At 38.5% G+C, this 18,761-nt stretch overlaps 1 protein-coding gene across 7 annotated transcripts in view; it reads left to right on the forward strand.

Moving 5' to 3' along the window:
- gria2b (glutamate receptor, ionotropic, AMPA 2b) overlaps positions 1-15,313 on the forward strand; it is a 47,949-nt gene extending 32,636 nt beyond the window's left edge. Inside the window, exons 5-16 of one of the 7 annotated variants that reach the window (XM_031866881.1) lie at positions 606-659; positions 764-922; positions 2,593-2,760; positions 4,782-4,886; positions 5,036-5,143; positions 5,527-5,733; positions 5,821-6,188; positions 7,975-8,173; positions 8,662-8,909; positions 10,213-10,327; positions 12,471-12,719; positions 13,249-13,335. In XM_031866881.1, the coding sequence (XP_031722741.1) occupies positions 606-659; positions 764-922; positions 2,593-2,760; positions 4,782-4,886; positions 5,036-5,143; positions 5,527-5,733; positions 5,821-6,188; positions 7,975-8,173; positions 8,662-8,909; positions 10,213-10,327; positions 12,471-12,716 (1,977 nt within the window). In that variant the 3' untranslated portion in view covers positions 12,717-12,719; positions 13,249-13,335. Of the gene's footprint in view, positions 1-605; positions 660-763; positions 923-2,592; positions 2,761-4,781; positions 4,887-5,035; positions 5,144-5,526; positions 5,734-5,820; positions 6,189-7,974; positions 8,174-8,661; positions 8,910-10,212; positions 10,952-12,470; positions 12,720-13,248 lie in introns of those variants that run through there. The other 6 variants (XM_031866882.1, XM_031866879.1, XM_031866880.1 and 3 more) reach the window with 6 other exon arrangements.
- The last annotated feature ends 3,448 nt before the right edge of the window (positions 15,314-18,761 follow it).

Genomic DNA, 18,761 nt, shown 5'->3' on the forward strand with positions numbered 1-18,761 from the left:
GGTTTTTTGCTTCATGTCAAAGACATTTACGTGGGAGATACAAGACGTTATTATTCAAATCTGCTTCAAGTAGCGGCCCTGACGAACGGAGGTGCCAGTCAAGCAGTGGGATTAGTTTCAGGTGTGTCATTTATAAGAGGTACAGAAATGCAACATAGCTGATATATTTCTGTTATTTTCTGCTTTTCTGCTCCACTGATAAGGGAAGTGTATTCACAATTGGATACCTCTGTCTAGCAGTATTTGTGACTGTGAACACCACCGTTTTTTTCATTCAGTGATAATACCCTGGACTGTCAGCCATGTTAGGGTTGCAATGTCTGAATATAATGGTTGATTTGTTTTCATTACATTTATGATTGCCTTATCTCTGATTATCAGACTCCTGGTCCATTAAAGAATTGCAATGCAAATTTTCCAAAAATAATAATGACAACATACAGCTTTGAAATGGCTATTAATCATATTGTGAGTCATTTAAAAAAAAGCCCAAATTGTCTAAAATAACTTCTTTCAAAAACCTTTATAATGCTATCTTGTTTGCCCAAGACTTGTTTCTTTATTCCAGTGGGAGCTTATACTTTGTGTGTCTCGTAACCCTACAGGTCATCACAATTGGCCGACATGTTAAAGGCTACCACTACATCATAGCTAATCTGGTAAGTTGACACAGCTTCTACATTTGTTCAAAGATTGTGTCATCACTTTGTATCTTTCCAAAAATGTTTCTCATAGAAAAATAACTTAATTTTATGTTTTTCAGGGTTTCGTTGATGGGGATCTAACCAAAATCCAGTATGGCGGTGCCAACGTGTCAGGCTTTCAGATTGTTGATTTTGATGATCCTTTGGTGTCGAAGTTTGACCAGAGATGGGAGGCCCTAGAAGAGAAGGAATATCCTGGTGCCGACGATAAAATAAGGGTGAGTTTTCTTTCTATATACATATTGGCGGGCTGGGATTGTTGAGTGAAAATATCTTCGTAAGCACTTAAAAGTGGCTCATTTGCTCTAATGTAAGTAAAAGTATGCTGTTTCCATCAGCATCACCCAACTTCACCACTGTAAGTACACACTGTGTGCATCATTAAACACCTCTCGAAGTAAAGATTCTTATGCACTGTTACAACTACACATGCACACATTTTCCCATGAGCTGAGTTTTGGCATGTATACTACATTTATCACTTTATTTGCATGTAATGTAATTGAAATCAGGATGTTATGATAGTTACCGCCTCTCCTTGTCCTTTGATGTGACTAATATAGTACCAGCTCTCTCTCGCCTCCCACTCTTTGTCTCTAAACTACTTACTGTAAACTTCTCACATTGAAACATGAGCCATCGGCAACAATATTCTCCCACAGTCTGTCTGCAAAATTGTCAAAGTTCAAGATCTGTTTTATAGCCACACAGCTAGGCTGCTGCAAGTGGTTCAAGTCTGGGTGAAAAATCACTCTGACATTTTCAGCTCAGAACAAACTAGTGCAGCTCATACCATAAATACAGCAGGAAAAATAAAAGACCACCAGACATAGGCTATAAAATACACTAATTAGGACAAGATACTTAAATGCCAAGGAGGATGAACAGAGGGTGTGTTGTTTGTGTGTTTAGAACTTCAGAGGATATTGATGTTGGTCCTCACTGGTTGGCAAGTTGAATTTAATGGCACAACTTGGAGTTAAAGCCTCTTTTGTCAACTAATTATTCAAACCCTAAAAAATTGATGAGGCGAGGTTGTGTTCAAGATCCATGCTTTGACTTGAGGCACAGACGTGATACGTCCTATGTAGTTTGCCTCAAGACATTGAAGACTAATATTTAGAAGCACGGATGCAGTTGAGAGAAGTCACAAAGCCATCTGCAGTGAAGTGTCTCATTCCTGCTAATTGAGACCCCACAGATTTATTATTTTTGCCCAAATGGAATGAAGTTGTTGAGAAATCTGCCCGGCCATAACAAGTGACAAAAAATAACTATGTCCTGGAGGCTCTCACCCAACACCAGTGTTAGATCTTTTGCTTCTCATCTATTTGGTATCCTTTGGTACTAAGCAACCTTCGGCTGCACTGGTGAACATGAGCTGCCTGCACAGTCTGCAGTTTACTGACATCCATTTTGTGATTTCTTGGTCTTAAAGTTCCAATTTAACTGTCACTGTTTTAAAATGTATTAAAAGTGAAGAAAACTGTTACATCTTGAAAGGATAAGACTGAAAATAAATTCCAAATCCTAAAAGGCCAAAACAAATAACATTTGCTTGAGGTTTTAGCAATGGTTACTAAATCAAGAGACAAACTTTGTGTTTTTTTGTTGTGGACCATTTCCAGTTGTGGATTTGATGCTCTTTTGGCGTATTTATGGTAGCAGGACATGTGTGGGTTCAACTCAAACTAAACTACAGAGCCCATGAATATTATGTAATGAAAGAACATGTCATCTGTTGCGACAGAATGGCTGATTGATGAGTTTTAATAGTTCTCGAACAACACAGGAATAAGCTCTATCACGCATAGGAGAGAGTTAGCTTAATTCCTACCTCTCTGACAAACTCATCCCTAACTTCTTTTTCCCCATTGTTCTGCTCTAGTACACATCAGCGTTGACTTACGACGCCGTGCAGGTGATGACGGAGGCCTTCCGCTACCTGCACAAACAGCGCATCGACTTCACCAGGAGAGCCAACAATGGTGACTGCCTGGCCAATCCTGCTGTTCCGTGGGCCCAGGGAATGGAGATCGAACGCGCGCTGAAACAGGTAACACTGATTACACGTATACACACACATCCTTTTGTTGGTGAAGCCGTGTTGCCGTGGTAACAGCAGATCTCCCTCAGGAAATGCACAAAACACCCACAGAAAGTACTTCACATTGAAAGACTGAGGTTTTCACCATGCTCAGATATGGTGACAGCTATTCTTCAGAAGAGACACAGAGGTCTACCCAGAGACTGTCCTCTGAGCGTTGAATCAAGATTAGCTTCACTCCTGCTGAGAAATCAAGCTTGACAGACAAAGTGAAGCCAAAGTGTTTTTTGGTTGTAGTTACAGGATCTGAACTGCCTTTTAAGCCAGGAGCAAGTGATAAAAGATCTCACTAGAAAATCTGTCAAAAACATAAAAGATATTTTCTGAAGAAAAAATGCCTATGATTTTGCACCAAGGGTTAAGGATCATCATTGGATTTTGATAAGAGCAATCAACCAACTGACCAACCGTGTTTCCTACAAAATGACTTTCCCATACAACTAAACTGCGCTCTGAATTACGTTTCGAAAGGGAAACTTTTTCAGTTAGGTGTTGGCAACAAATCTACTTACTTGGTTCGATGTAATAAAAAACGTGATGGTTTGTCTTAAAATTACTACAAAATTAAAAACAAACAAAAACGCAACTAAAGTACAAGGTCAGGTTTTAGCAAAAAAACTACTGCTTGGTTAGGTTTGGTTGACATGGGACACCATGGGGACATGGGGACACCTGGGGAATTATTTGGGTTTTTTGATCCTTCATTAACGTGACTTCCTCCCTATGCCGACTTCTGCAAACTCATTTAAATTATTTTGTGATACGTCAAAAGTAAGCGTAATCCACGATTAAAAATGTAATCCACAATTACGTTTACCTCAAAAATTATAATTCACAATGCAGTTGAATTGACAGGATGCTCAAAGGGTATCTCTACCACTCTGACTTGGCCTCCCTATTGGCCATGTGGCTCCGTAGAGATGGGCGTCCACAACCAAATTGTATCCAGGGTGAGATTTGATGCCTTCGACTGCTACACAGGAGGGCTGGATATACATATAAAAGGTGAGGAATAGCAATCTTTAGCCACCCCATCGGTGCAAGACAGCGGACACAGGGTCGGTATCAATCATATCTGATGATAAGCACATACTGTATAATATGTGTTATGAGAAATTAAATCCATTCAACATGTTTTTGAGGTTTTGGTAAAAACACTGCATTTAAACTGATTTAACACAAAAACTCCACAGGATACCTATAATCTTCCTAATGGTCCTTCCTGTTTTGGCCCATTTATTATTTAAGTTAATAAGAGAAGAGATGGAAAATATTTTCCAAGTATCTCAACACACTCATAACTTCCTGCTGCGTTGTAGCTGGGCATGAAACACCATTTGAAGTAATTTTGGATCTTGGCACTAAGGCTGCAATCACATCAAAACAGGCATTACGGCAATATAGCGCAGGGTTGTGTGGAAGTCTCACTTAGTTGCACGTTGACACCAATCTACTGCACAACAATTAACATCTTCCGTTTCCTCATGGCTGGGTTGTACAGATTTGGATCACCAGTTATGCAGCCACATCAGCATGATGTAGGGTTGCATTTCTCCAAAAGTTTATTGTGTTTCAACTTTTTGCTGCAGGCCGCGGCATTTTCTTTTTTGCCGGTACTCCCTGCAGTCCCTAGAGCCGATGTTAAACGCTCTTTCATTCAGATTATTGGGAGGATTGGCATTTTCGCCGCAACGCCAGATTTGGTAGCCTAACTTTGTAGAAGATTAGAGAATAACCAAACACACTTTACCTCTTGGACAATAGGAAGAGTGCACAGACTTCTCGCATGCTTACATGCCTCCTTCTACTTCAACTTACATCCAACTAAATATTTCAAGAAGAATGCAGTATGATGAATTATGCAAAACACAAAAAAATGTTTTCATGCGACTGAGCAATCATTGTGTACATGCTGTGTTAGCCAGGTTGCAGATGTCATGTTGTAAAGGTTTTGATTTTCCGTCTCTAAGGTTCGTGTGGAAGGCCTGACAGGAAACATTCAGTTCGATCAGCATGGCAAGCGAGTCAACTACTCAGTGAACATAATGGAATTAAAGACCAACGGTCCCGTAAAGGTCGGCATCTGGATGGTTAAATACGTATCTAATTTAATATAACTTTTTTTTTCCATCTTGTGGATGGTTTAAATTTGAGGATCAGATTATGTAAAGCTTAAAGTAGCACTCACACATTACATGGATGTTATTGTTTTTCCTCCCAAAAGATTGGATACTGGAATGAAGTTGACAAAATGGCTGTCACCAAAGTGGATGTCTCAGCAAATGACTCAACAGGAATGGAAAACAAAACAGTTATTGTCACCACCATCTTGGTAAATATCAGAATATATGATTGTATAACTTAGTTTAAGCTTCTTTAATTGTCTTTCCAGTGTCTCCCTTCTGGTGGAGCTGGGGAAACAGTTGGAAACCTTATTTGATTTAGACTGAATTTGCCTACTATGGAAGTATTTTTAACCTCACATTTCGTTTTAATGAGAGGTTAGGCTTTATGAATCTTGTCTTCAGAATGACAACCAGAATACCAGGCTACTAATCTCTTGCAACAAGTATTTGTTTTGTGTTAGACTATGCCCTCTGTATTATGTTCTCATGAGCCCGATCTGAAACCCTTGTTTTTGAAGCTGCGCTTAACATTGTAATTTCAAACCTCTTGTGCTGAGTCCTGTTTTCTGTTTTTGTCTCTGTCCTCCAGGAAGCTCCGTATGTAATGCTGAAAAAGAACTCTGACCTTTTTGTAGACAATGAGCGCTACGAGGGTTACTGTGTAGATCTGGCTGCGGAGATAGCGAAGCACTGCGGCTTCAAATATCAACTGAAAATAGTGGGGGATGGGAAATACGGAGCCAGAGATGCAGAGACCAAAATATGGAATGGGATGGTTGGAGAGTTAGTGTACGGGGTGAGTTGTCTTCATCAAGAGGTCACTTAAGTCTTAATTAATACCGCATGCCACTTACTCTGGTTATTTTGTCCTTTGGTTTGATAGAAAGCAGATATCGCAGTGGCTCCTCTGACCATCACGTTGGTCCGAGAGGAGGTGATTGACTTCTCCAAACCCTTCATGTCTCTGGGAATCTCTATCATGATAAAGAAGCCTCAGAAATCCAAACCAGGAGTCTTCTCTTTCCTGGACCCGCTGGCCTACGAGATCTGGATGTGTATCGTTTTTGCCTACATCGGTGTCAGCGTGGTGCTGTTCCTCGTCAGCCGCTTCAGCCCATATGAGTGGCACACTGAGGAATATGAGGACGGGCAGATCCAGACCAATGAGTCGACTAACGAGTTTGGCATATTTAACAGCCTCTGGTTCTCCCTTGGAGCCTTCATGCGCCAAGGCTGTGACATCTCACCTAGGTAGGTCAGAAACATCATTGACTGCCATGTTATTCTCTGTTTAATTAACCAAAAATAATTTGTGACTTCATGCATTTATAACTTTGAATGTAAGTGTGCTTTGTCATGTTTCCCAGCAACTGCTTAAAGAGATTAATCTGTAACCTTGCAAATTGCGAGTCAACAAAGTGTATATTTTTGCTATGCTAGCGGTCTGTTGGTCCAACACTTTAGTTCACTTGAGTGAAGTATCAGTATATTTGTAATGGACTTACTAGAATCAACAGGCAAAGATTAACTTTGACAATTCACTCACATTTCTATCCTCGCCAACGGGTCTAATTTTCAACTTTACAACACTTTAGTCAAATAAAGGACATTTCTAAACTAAACTTACTGTCAGCCACATCTGTAACTACTCTCAAATGACTGTTTACAAGCTAATTTGAGCAATAATTACATGCTAGATAGCATATCATACTAAAATGCTAAATTGAGCATGATAGCATGACAAATGTGTTGAACATCTGCATGGTTACGCACAGTAGTTTTTAACAGACATGTTGAATTCTAGCTGTATGTTAACAAGGTACTGTTAACACATTGTCATATGTAGCTTTGCCATATCAGATAAACTTCTTTGATTCAGCTGACAATAACTTTTTTTTCTGCTGCTACACAAAAGACAAACCTCTTTCTCATTTCTGGAAAATTTCTTCAGAAATAAAGAAAAATAGTCCTTTCAGTATTTATCCATCCATGTTGTTTTCTGGTTGGTAATGACCTTTACAAAATGTTAGGGCCACTCGCAGTACTGAGGATATTTCAGCGTGTGTAGGGTCAGTGTTGGTAGGAGAAGTCCTGCTTTGTATTTATTTGTTCATAGGTGGATATATATATATATATATATATATATATATGTATATATATATATATAATCTCTAGATTTACTCTTTTCACTCTTTTATTTTGTAGTTTCTTCATACACATCCCGTAGGTCGCGTTGGGGTAATGGTGCTTCTTTATAAATTTAGTGTCAGATGAACTTTTGTATATATAGATTTAATAACTTGTGAGAGGAGGAACTTGTAAGTAAGTTTTGAGTCATGTATTCCACAGAGATGAAAGATGATTCAACGTGTCTTCTACATCTCATCCCGGTGATGTGAGAGGTGTCAGCATGACTCCAAATCAGGAGACCGTGTTATATAGTGCTATATAATGTTAGTTTATTTATTCAACTGATGCAAGGCTGTCCTCCTTTGTTTAACATATTTGTCGAGCTGAGAGCAATGTTATTAAACCCTAGACAGAACTTCAACATATTACTTTAAGCATAGATGTTGCATTATTGCACACTGCAAAGGGTGAATCATCTTCAAGTCTTTGTCTTTATTTGTGAACGCATTCTTTACAATGGGTAGGACTTCAAGAAAACTCACAGAAATCAAGCATCTGACCACTACAATGAAACGTTTTGACAAAACTAATGAAGTGTTCATTGAAGTGTTAAATCGAGATGACACTGATCATTGATTGGGTCATAGGGTGGCTTCATTTTTAGGCTATCATGTTTACTTTTAAACCTTTTTCTTTCACTTTTCACTTATTCATTCACTTGCTTCACAATGTTCTTTAAGAAAAGTGTTTTAACATACATGAAACTTCAGTGGAATCACGTCCACTCACTGACTACAGTTGTAGAATCTTTTGTTAATAATTAATGATTTGATAAAACAGACAGTGTCAAGTTCTCTTAAACGATAACAAACACAAGTGAATGTTTCTTCTTTTGTTTTTCCAATAGGTCTCTGTCTGGACGCATTGTTGGTGGCGTTTGGTGGTTCTTCACTTTAATCATTATCTCCTCCTACACCGCTAACCTGGCCGCTTTCCTAACTGTCGAGAGGATGGTGTCTCCCATTGAAAGTGCAGAAGACCTGGCAAAACAGACTGAGATAGCCTATGGGACCCTGGACTCTGGCTCTACTAAAGAGTTTTTCAGGGTAAGAGATACTGTCTTTGTATTCTACACCTCTGGAAACAAGGCTGTAGGTTTTAGCCTTAGTAGCTGAAAGGCTACTTACTTCACCTCTTGATGAAGCATGCTCCTCTGCTGAAAATCGGATAGTGCATGACCACATGAAAGTCTGCGCTGGAAGTCTCAATCATCCCTCTATGTATGCAAGTGTAAAAGTACCTAAAATTCATGTTTGAGGGCCCTCTCCCCCTAAACGGTGTGAGTAATGCAGCCTCCGGAGGCTTGCGCTCAGCCCTTTTATAGACAGAGTGATCAATTCTCAATTGGATCTCAATGTGAGCACTGTAGACACAATCATCAATACCAGAGGTAAATGTAATCAGGTTGAATCATATCTAAAAACGAGACAAATTATAATGTCAGGTGTAAAGAAGTCAATGTGCTTGGAAGCTCTTATGACCTGATCGTACTAACAGCAGGCGCTTCTGCCATTGTCTTTTTTTTCCAAAACAGCGCTCAAAAATTGCCCTTTTTGACAAAATGTGGACATACATGCGCAGTGCGGAACCCTCTGTGTTTGTGAAAACCACAGCCGAGGGGGTTGTGAGGGTCCGCAAATCTAAGGGGAAATATGCCTACCTGCTGGAGTCCACCATGAACGAGTACATCGAGCAGCGAAAACCCTGCGACACCATGAAGGTGGGAGGCAACCTGGACTCCAAAGGCTACGGGATCGCCACGCCGAAAGGATCCTCATTAAGGTGGGTGGAATAGTATAACAATGTGTCCAATGTTGTTATAGTATCCCACCTACCCTGATGTAGCTTTGCTTATTTGTCTCTGGTTTGTATAAGGAGATGAGGTAAAGCCCCTTCCCCTTCAAATTCTTTAAAAACCATTGCAATTTATTGTAAGTCGATAAATTGCAAAAAAAAAATGTTTTTTTTTATATATATGTATATATATATATACATATATATATTTGAATAATTGACAAATTTGCTGCAATAGTTTCCCAAATTGTTATTGTTAATGATTTAGAGTGTCTTATCCAGGCTGGATTTCAGCTGGTTATTTAAGACGTATTATAAATAATTTAATTTTGATTTGAAACTTTTCTATTGCTTCACCCATTTAATCTAAATTTATATTTCTCTCCTATAGTCTTTATGTCTAGTACTGTCCTAGCTTATGTCTTTTTACATGTTTCTATATGCTTAACATGTTGCCTTGTTGTTCTGCCCTTTTTCTCATTTGATTGACTTTGAATGATTGATGAGTTTGTATATTTCTGATAAGATATTTTAGGAATGTATAGTTAAATGTCTGTGTTTTGCTAAACCCTTGCAGTACACTTGTTTTATTTAATGACTTAATGAACATTTCCTTTGTGGAAAGAAATTGGAAGTTACTAAAAATGGTTTACCACCCGTTAATTGTGGCACTGCTTGGGTTTCAATATGTATTTTATATGCATTTGATAATGTTGAATATTGAAACCATTTAGATATGTATTAAGATAGCAATAGTCTTTTACTAAGTGTGCCCCTCAATTGGATCAGTTGCACTAAAAACTCCCTCCATCTCCAAACATAGTATAGATAGATATATATTTTAATGGGTTAGTTGGGTTAGGTGGTGATTTCTTTACGAAATGTTGCATGTTTTTGACATATTTCCATGAGGTCTAACCATTTTTTCCTCGTTACTGCTGTTTTGTTGTCTCTCTTTTAGTGGAGTCACTTGCCAGACACTGTTATATGTATGTTGTGGATGTGAGTACGTTGCTGTAGGTACTAGTCCCCCTAGTCTTAGCACTCTGTCCTCACTGTTGTGTCACGGCTAAGCTCTGCCACCTTTGACAAACATTCATGTTGCACTCACATTTGATCCTGATTACATGAGATAAGCTATTTTGTGATAGAACTACCCAAATACTATGAGAGGGGAGGGGGGGTTAATAGACGTAAATCAATTTGTTTTAATCTCTAAAATGAGGGAGTGATAGACAGACAATTGGTAAGTGGCTCACCCTGTCTTACAAGTATGTTTTATCGTTTCAAGAAATGCGGTTAACCTCGCAGTACTAAAACTGAATGAGCAAGGCCTGTTGGACAAATTGAAAAACAAATGGTGGTACGACAAAGGAGAGTGCGGCAGCGGGGGAGGTGATTCCAAGGTCAGCCCCAGTGAGCAAAGTGATGGGTAACTCAATGCAACTCCCAAAAGTAAGCAGCAAACCAGCACAGGGTCCAAATCCAAACTGACAGCAGGCCAGTCACCTGCTGAATCGGCTGCACAGCCAGCAAGCCTCAGCAATGTGAATCATCAGCACGTACACATGCTGTAGCTGACAATCAGGTTCTCTAAAGAGTGCAAGACATGAACCACGAGTTCAGTAGTTTGGCCTGTTCCCATTGGCTCACTGTACTTGGAGATACAGTATATCTGTTGCCCTTGCTGCTTACTTCAAGGTGATACGTTAATGCACATTTGGCTCTGCAAAACTCGCTTTTGCTTAGGCCAAATGGCGCATCAACGTCTATCACCACTGCAACGGAAAGAAGAGAAAGAAATGTAAGAAAGAGAATCAAAGACAGAAAAAAAAGTTTAATCAGTGTAAATGTAATAATAACATAAAATAACATTGATAATGTTATTTATGTTATTTTCCACGTGAAGAACGCCAGTAAACCTTGCAGTATTGAAACTCAGTGAGCAAGGAGTCTTAGACAAGCTGAAAAACAAATGGTGGTACGATAAGGGTGAATGTGGAGCCAAGGACTCTGGAAGTAAGGTTAGTCGCTGCAGGTTCTATGTGATTCAAGCACACTCATAATTATTAGTGGGAATGACCCCATTTAAAGTAATGATAAATCATTTCAAGCAAATGCACAAACAAAGCATGAGATGCCTTGGTAAGATGTAATTTACTAATGCCTGCAGACTTACTAATGATTAATACCATTTATATTATTTTATAATACAGTAATGCATGCAATGTCATTCTTGAAATGTGCACTTCTTTATCAAAATGACCCGTTAAATCCTCTTTTTCCAGCCCCCCCAAATTTCCAAAGACAAATGAAATACAAAGTTTTTTTCTTACAAAAAAGCTTTCATGAGATATTTATGAATTTTTAAATTTGGACACAGCTACACAAAGGAAACGCTCACAGCACAGAATACTGAAATCTGACAGTGATTGGCTAATCTCTGGACCATCTATTAAGGGTGTCCAATGGTGTTAAATGTCCTCTCTGTTGTATTTGTATCACTGTCTTCCACTGTGTACTACTCTGTGAGTCTTGTGTTATTTTTATGTTTTGTTTTTTTGCGTGGCCTCGTGTTGATCTTAGTGTGTTATTAATGGAGTTCACACTGATTTCACAGACAACAGTTGCCTCTCACTCCTGTCACTTAAACTACATCACAAATGATGAGAAATCCACCATTTTTTTTAATTCAAAATAATAGCAAACCGCTCCTTCACCTACCCTTTTTTCCAGTGTTAAGCTTCATGAAATCAACGACATCAATTATTAATGAAATGATCCGTGTGAAAAAAAAAAGGAGAACTTTGTTCTGAGTGATTCTCTTTCCTCAGTCGGCACTTGTTTCTTTTCCTTGATAATTGATACTCACCTCTGTCTTGTCACTTAAATACTCCCAACGTTAAAACATGTAACTGTAACTGTGTTGTCTATGGCTGTCATGTTATTACTTTTCCACACACAGTTATCTTGTGCACCACTTTGACAAGGTAGAGCCCTATGTATCCATTTGGCGTCCACCTTAAATGAATACATGGGTGTTTTTATAAGCTAAAGAAAGCTCACTGTACTGTATGTGTCAGACCCCAATTGGTTTATTACTAAGCTGTCTTCCTTCTTGTCTCTGTCTATAAGTAAAGGTCTTTCAGCACGTTTGTAACAGCTTAGCCCTTTGTAATGGGCAACCCATGTAAATGGTCCTTGTACAGTACAAATTTCGGATGTAGATCCACAACACATAGACTTTATATGCACTGCATACAAACTGCTGCTGCATTTCATTATGATTACAGTACTAACCCTACCCCAATACATTGCTTCAAATTTACCCAAAATGAAAAAGCACCTGTGTGTTATGTCTTGTTATTTACTGTGCTTTTTAGATATTATTGGCTGTCAAAAATTGTATTATCGTTATTAAATATAGTGGTGCATTTTTGTGCATTTTTTTGTCGTGGTTGTGACTGTTTTATTCATGTGCATTTTTAAATCTTTCAACCTTTTCACCCCTGCCATGCCGCTGACCTCTGTCTCGTGTGCACTTCGCAGGAGAAGACGAGCGCTCTCAGCCTGAGCAACGTGGCTGGCGTCTTCTACATTCTGGTCGGAGGACTCGGCTTGGCCATGCTGGTGGCCTTGATCGAGTTCTGTTACAAGTCCCGAGCCGAGGCGAAACGAATGAAGGTGGCAAAGAATGCACAGAATATTAACCCAACTTCCTCGCAGAATTCACAGAATTTTGCAACTTATAAGGAAGGTTACAACGTATATGGGATCGAAAGTGTAAAAATTTAGGGGGTAGGGAACGAGGTTTTAATAAATTCCCCCCAAATGCACGCTTTTATGGCTCCATCCGTCCCATCCTTCAGTGTTAGTGAATGAAGAGGTTGGCCAAAGGATCGTATGTACTGGTGATTTATGATTTAATGAGAGAGAAAGAGATATCCCCCTTTTTAAAGATTAAAACTGTTTGTTCATTTAAGTTTCCTTGCTATTTGAAACCATTTTCATGTATGACTGTTGATGGCCATGCTTGTTAATACCTCTGTCCCAGTAACACATTTCAACAATAATGCTTGCAATGACCATGCTTAAGCCTTTACATGATCATTTAAATCGTGCATTGTGTTACCCATTGAGATCATGTTAAGTTCTCATCGACATTCTCATGTTTTGAACATTTATCAACTTTTAAGCTTTCAGATGTGCCGATGCTCTAACCTAACATGTTGCCTCCTTGTTTGTGTATGGGATTCTTGTGTGTATGAATGTGGTAATGTTTGTGATTGCTTGTGTCTGTGCGTACACGTGACTTTTGTGTGTTTAGATGACCTTTGGGAACGCCATGAGGAACAAAGCAAGACTTTCCGTCACTGGGAGTACTGGGGAGAATGGTCGGGTGATGACTCCAGAGTTTCCTAAAGCTGTCCACGCTGACCCGTACGCGAGACCTGACATGGGACTAAACGTCAGCCTAACAGATCTGTCCTGATCAATGAGAAACTTCTGAGTGCCTTACAATGGTTTCAATAGAGCGATTTTTTGTCCTTCCCTCCCTCCTTCTGTTCTGGCGCTTTTTTATGTTTCTGTCTGGTGAAAAAGGAAAAGTGGGAGATGGAGGCTTCATTTTGTGTCTCACAAAGACTTGTATTGTTGCTCTCTGTCTCTATTTCTCACCGTATAAAACACCTTTCTCTCTCTCGGGTTGGAATTACATCTCGGAATTTAAAAGGGAGGCTCTTTTTTTCTAAACTGATGACACCACGCTTTCCTATCTAACTGCCTGGACTAGACTGAGATGGAAATGAGGGCTTGATTGACGGCAGGGGTTGCTTCTGGGAGTAAGAGTTTCAGTCATCTCAACTGCGTGAGTGTGTGTGTGTGTGTGCGTGTGTGTGCAGAGTGTGGGGTTGTGTGTGTCAGGGGAAGATGTCGTCATAAACACACCGTTTCTGTAGCCACCACCGTCAAACAGGATTTTCAAGCACACTTGATATCATCTGCATTAAGATGTGAAATTGTCCTTTTTTTATAAGAAAATCTAGAAAAAAGTTTATTGAAAAAAAATATTTTTATGTATTTTCACAAAATAGCTTTTAAATAAACTTGCTTACATACTGGTTGGATATAAACATCTTGATGTGTGAGTATTAAGACAGAAAAAAAATACTAAACAGCTTCTAGTTCCATATTTTTAAAGCCAAATACATTGCATATGGGGCTGAGATGTTAAAATCATGTAATTAATTCCTACTCTAAACTTTCCTGTATATTTTATTCTTTAACATTTGGTGTTGATATGAAATATATGTCAATGCTTGACATTTGGAATCAATCCTTCTCTGTTTTTGTTGTTGGAATTGGTGCAGCGGTTTTGCTTTCTACTTTTGTCTCTTTGTTTGCTTCAGTGCTTTCGTTTGTGTTTTTTTCTGACGAGTACCAGGCTCGTTTTAGTTTGAAGAGGAAATTGAACTGTTTACACGCCATCAATGCAAAACGAAAAGAAAAATAGTGTGGTCTGGTATTATCGCATCACATTTTGAAGTGACATCAAAAAGAGGCATCGACATCCACATGGTTTAAGTGGTGGTTTAAAATGCCAAATAAGTAAGAGTGCCAAATTCTAGTGCCAGTAGACATGAATATAGTCTTATTATAATCAATCACTGTCATCTCAGTGAATGTAAATGATACATTCTGTAACTTTTGTAACTAGATGTACAGTTGGTGGCAATGACAGTGCTAATACAATACAATAGCCTTTACGCTTTGTTTTCCAGTCTCCATGTATTTTGCATTGATCTGACAAAGTAGCACCAGTTGCATGTTGTTGCCGCAAATACTACATACGTTTATTTCATTACTGCCAAACATGCGTTTTCATTTTAATGTTGAAGTTGTGAGGTTAATTGTTTGAAATTGGAAATACAATGTTAGACATATATACAATATATATACATATATACATATATTTTATATAAAAAGGTTGAATATGAAAAAGTATAGCCCCTTTTCATTGTGGCCTCAAAGCTACTCTGCTTCCATTAAATACTACATTTGGGTACTTATTCAGAAAATACAGGATTCTTTTTTTCAGTCTTACTTAGAAAACTTACATGGAAAAAACCCTCTAATTATAAGACACTTTTTATTTGATCTTCTTTTCTGAAACTGACCTATGAAGAGTCCTCCACTGCAGCACACAGGGAGGTAAACTGTATTATTATTATCACTGTTGTTTTTGTAATCGACAATAGAAACATATACCGTAGTCGCTTATCAATTCCATCGCATATTCAGGCTATTCTCACTGACATTTTGTATATGGAATGTGTGCTAACTTGTTTATTTTTTGGGACTCTTTCTAAATAAAAGTGGCTGATCTCTTGTTATCTCTGTGTGTGTCATTTAGTCATGGATGAGTTGCTGTTAATCCTGACGAAGGCCTTACAGATCAAGTGATGTACTGTTTTTGCTGGCAATTAAATGTCTTAAATGAGATGGAACATGATTAGTAAACTTATTTAAATACAAACAATGGTTAGTTATGTCTGTCTTTTAGACAATTTGAGCAACGAGTGCCAGAGTCATAACAGTAGAAGACTTTATCAGTTTATTAAACTCATTTATATGATTAATAATTACTTTAATCATTATGCCAATAGATGTCAGTACAGTTCAATGATGCCGTCATATTTTCTATTGTTCACGGAAAAGGTGACCCTTAAGTGAAAGTCCATCCAAAAAATAAAGTTAAAGATTATTATTTTTTGATGGAATACTACATTTCTTGAAGCCATTGAAGCAGTTAAAAAAACAAAAAACTGAGCATTATTTGGATGATGTAAATTGGTTTAGTACACACAAAACCACGGCGCAATCATAAATGTGTCAGTTATTTTCCCTGATTAGACCTTGTGTTAGATTGTGTGCAGATGTGCTTGATTGACTCCTGTTACACCCACATGTTTCCAATTTCTCTGGCTGATTAGCCCTCTGCTCAGGTTGAGGCTGTGTGAAGCATGGGAGTTATGTGACATCACCAAACTCTGTGAGCTAAAGCGGCAGCCACTCCACAAAGTGACATTCCATTTTTTGAATTGCATGAATCTGTGTGTCAAAGTTAGCGAGAGTTGATCTGGATGTGTGTCATTTGCACGTATTTATTTTGCCTCCTTGATAAAATCCTGTGAAGGGATTTGTCATTTCAAATCCTGGCATGAATGAAAACACCCGAGTTAGACTACTCATGTGAAGGGGCTTAATGGGCTTCCAACAGTTTGCAATTTTAGCAGTCCCAAATGGTGACTTTAAACATCAACGGCCCTCGATACAAGGACCACCAATTACCCATGTGGGTCAAACAAGACATCTGAAAACACCTGTGTAGGTAAGCACAGCCCAAATTTGTACAATAGTTAACAATTAATGTTGTTTTGTTAATTTATATTGAAACAGTTTTCTACCCAAAGTAATGTCATTATATCAAAATATAAAAAAATAAGGAACACTACTTTATAGTATTTCAAAAGGTCAATGTAAATATTTTCCAGCTCCTGTGACATTTCAAACCATGTCATTTGTGTAAAAACACAATAAATTAATATTTCTTTCACTCTTTCTTTGTAAATACCGAATTCTGTCCATTAACAGCAGCACGGTAACTCAAGACAAAGCCTTTGTAGAACTTTACAATCCATGGAGGAGAATAAATCTCCTTTCATGGATTTAAAGCAGTTTAAAGCAAAGAGTGATGAGGTGCCTTATTTAGTCCACCCTCCTTCTGCTGAGTGGTAATGCATGTCACATATCTCCATGCAGATGGTTGACTCCCCTCTGCTCCAAAAAGATAATCTCTCTTTTCTCCACATGTCCCTCTCCAGTTCTTTGTATTCATTTTCCATCACACCTTGAAGTTAATTACATCATATTAAAATCATGAATCATGTTTGTCCACATGAACTCTCTTACCAACTGTTCTCTTAGTAGTCATCCTTTTATGCAGACAGGCTTGTACACATTGACTCATTTTTTTTAAAGGCAGTAGCTCTTCTTTTGAACCGAGGACTCAACCTTAAGGGTTGTACTGTATCTCTATCCAAGCCATGAACGTTCCTCACCCATGGCATTACTGTCTTTAATGAACCAGACTTAACCCTGGCTGCCCAAAATAAGTCCCACTTCCTCTTTACAATTCCATAGAGAATGCAAGTATGTATAATTCCTGCTGCCCAAGTATGGCATGCAATTTCTGTTGCTGTCACACCCAGGAGGAAACCTGCTCCATGTCTGTTCAGTCAAATGTGATGGAAGCCATGACTCCCAGCTAAAACACTTTTTAGCTTAGGAAGGTTCCTAATTGAGTGAAATGACCCGGAAGTATCCAAGAGACTGCTATGATATGAGCTGGTCCTGATGCACGGAACGCATGCGAAGGGCCGTGTCTGTTGGTGTGACGTCATTTTTGCCTTGCCGATACTCACGACCCTTGTGGATGCGGCTTTACTTGGATTGTTACGGTGGCCTACTAATGTTACAAATAAAGTTGCCAAAAAACAACAAAACCATCTGGTCTTAACTTCAACAGTCCTTTTGCGATTGCTAATGTTGATATGCACTTGCGATAAAACCTGCTTACGTGTTTGTTTTTTGCATGAAAGACCTTTGACAAGCTATGTGACCCTCTGAAATTGATATCTGCCAAAGCTTATGAGCAGTGAGGACATTGATGCTATAACCTTATACCGCATCTTAGATATAATTAGGATTGATAGAGTCTTTGGCCAGGGTTATGATATGCAAGACATTTCATGATAAAAGTTCAAACCAACTGCACGTTGCCAGCAGCCATGTTTCACAACATATGGGCATGAAAACAGAGACAGTATTTTTAGAGATTCAAGTTAGATCTGTCTACATTTAGGCTACATCTAAAGATCAACATAATTCTATTGGCCCTTGGGAGTTTTTTGCGAACAAGAAAAAGGCGAGAAGATGATTAGCTTGAATATGAAACCATCTCATGAGATGAAATTAAATGAGAAAAGTCTTAGAATTTGGAAGATGAAGTGTGTGAGTTACTGTCCCTCCACAGCTTAAAGGTGTTGAAGAATTAAGCCTTCCTGTTTTATGTCTTCTTGATCCTCATTCCTTTAAGGATTGAGTAGCGAAATTAGATATATCTAGTTTGAAAGAAAGTCCTACTCTCACAAAAAAGTATTTTGCCTATAAAACTGAATAATATATGCTTTTTAAAGTTGAATACAAACACAAGCAGATTGTATTGTTTTGGTTTCAGACAATCTTTTCCTGTATTTCCATGTTCCAAGTTTAAATAAATAGATTTGCATAACCTTAATATGTCCAGCTTTTTGTAGTTTTAGCCTTTACTTAGACCAATGACTTTATAAAGGTTAGTACTGTCCCATAGCTACATTGCAAACATGTTCTCTATGAGAGTAGCCGCAGCCTGAGGTTTTTTGCCATTTATTGCTTTTGAACTTGTCTTATTATCAGTACCAACTAGTTCTGCAAATATTAGAAACATATTGTTGATGCCTGACTTTCGAAAGTCAATCAACCTTTGATACTATTTTGTTTTTTCTTCTATGTGGAAATGACTTATTGAAGTTACATTCCCCATGAGCGACGTTATCATTCCACCAATCAGTCTCACCACCTTTGTGCAATCAAGTGTGCTCACGGGCCATTCGTTCAGCCAATCATGACAGGGAGGGATGGTTAACCAAAATGAATCTTCACCCATGTGAGCAATCAGCTTGAGATGCATAAACTCTCTCTCTCTCTCTCTCTCTCTCTCTCTCTCTCTCTCTCTCTCTC

This window comes from Anarrhichthys ocellatus, unplaced genomic scaffold (genome assembly GCF_004355925.1).
Source record: "Anarrhichthys ocellatus isolate YVR2014 unplaced genomic scaffold, GSC_Weel_1.0 scaffold37, whole genome shotgun sequence".
NCBI classification, from domain to species: Eukaryota; Metazoa; Chordata; class Actinopteri; order Perciformes; family Anarhichadidae; genus Anarrhichthys; species Anarrhichthys ocellatus.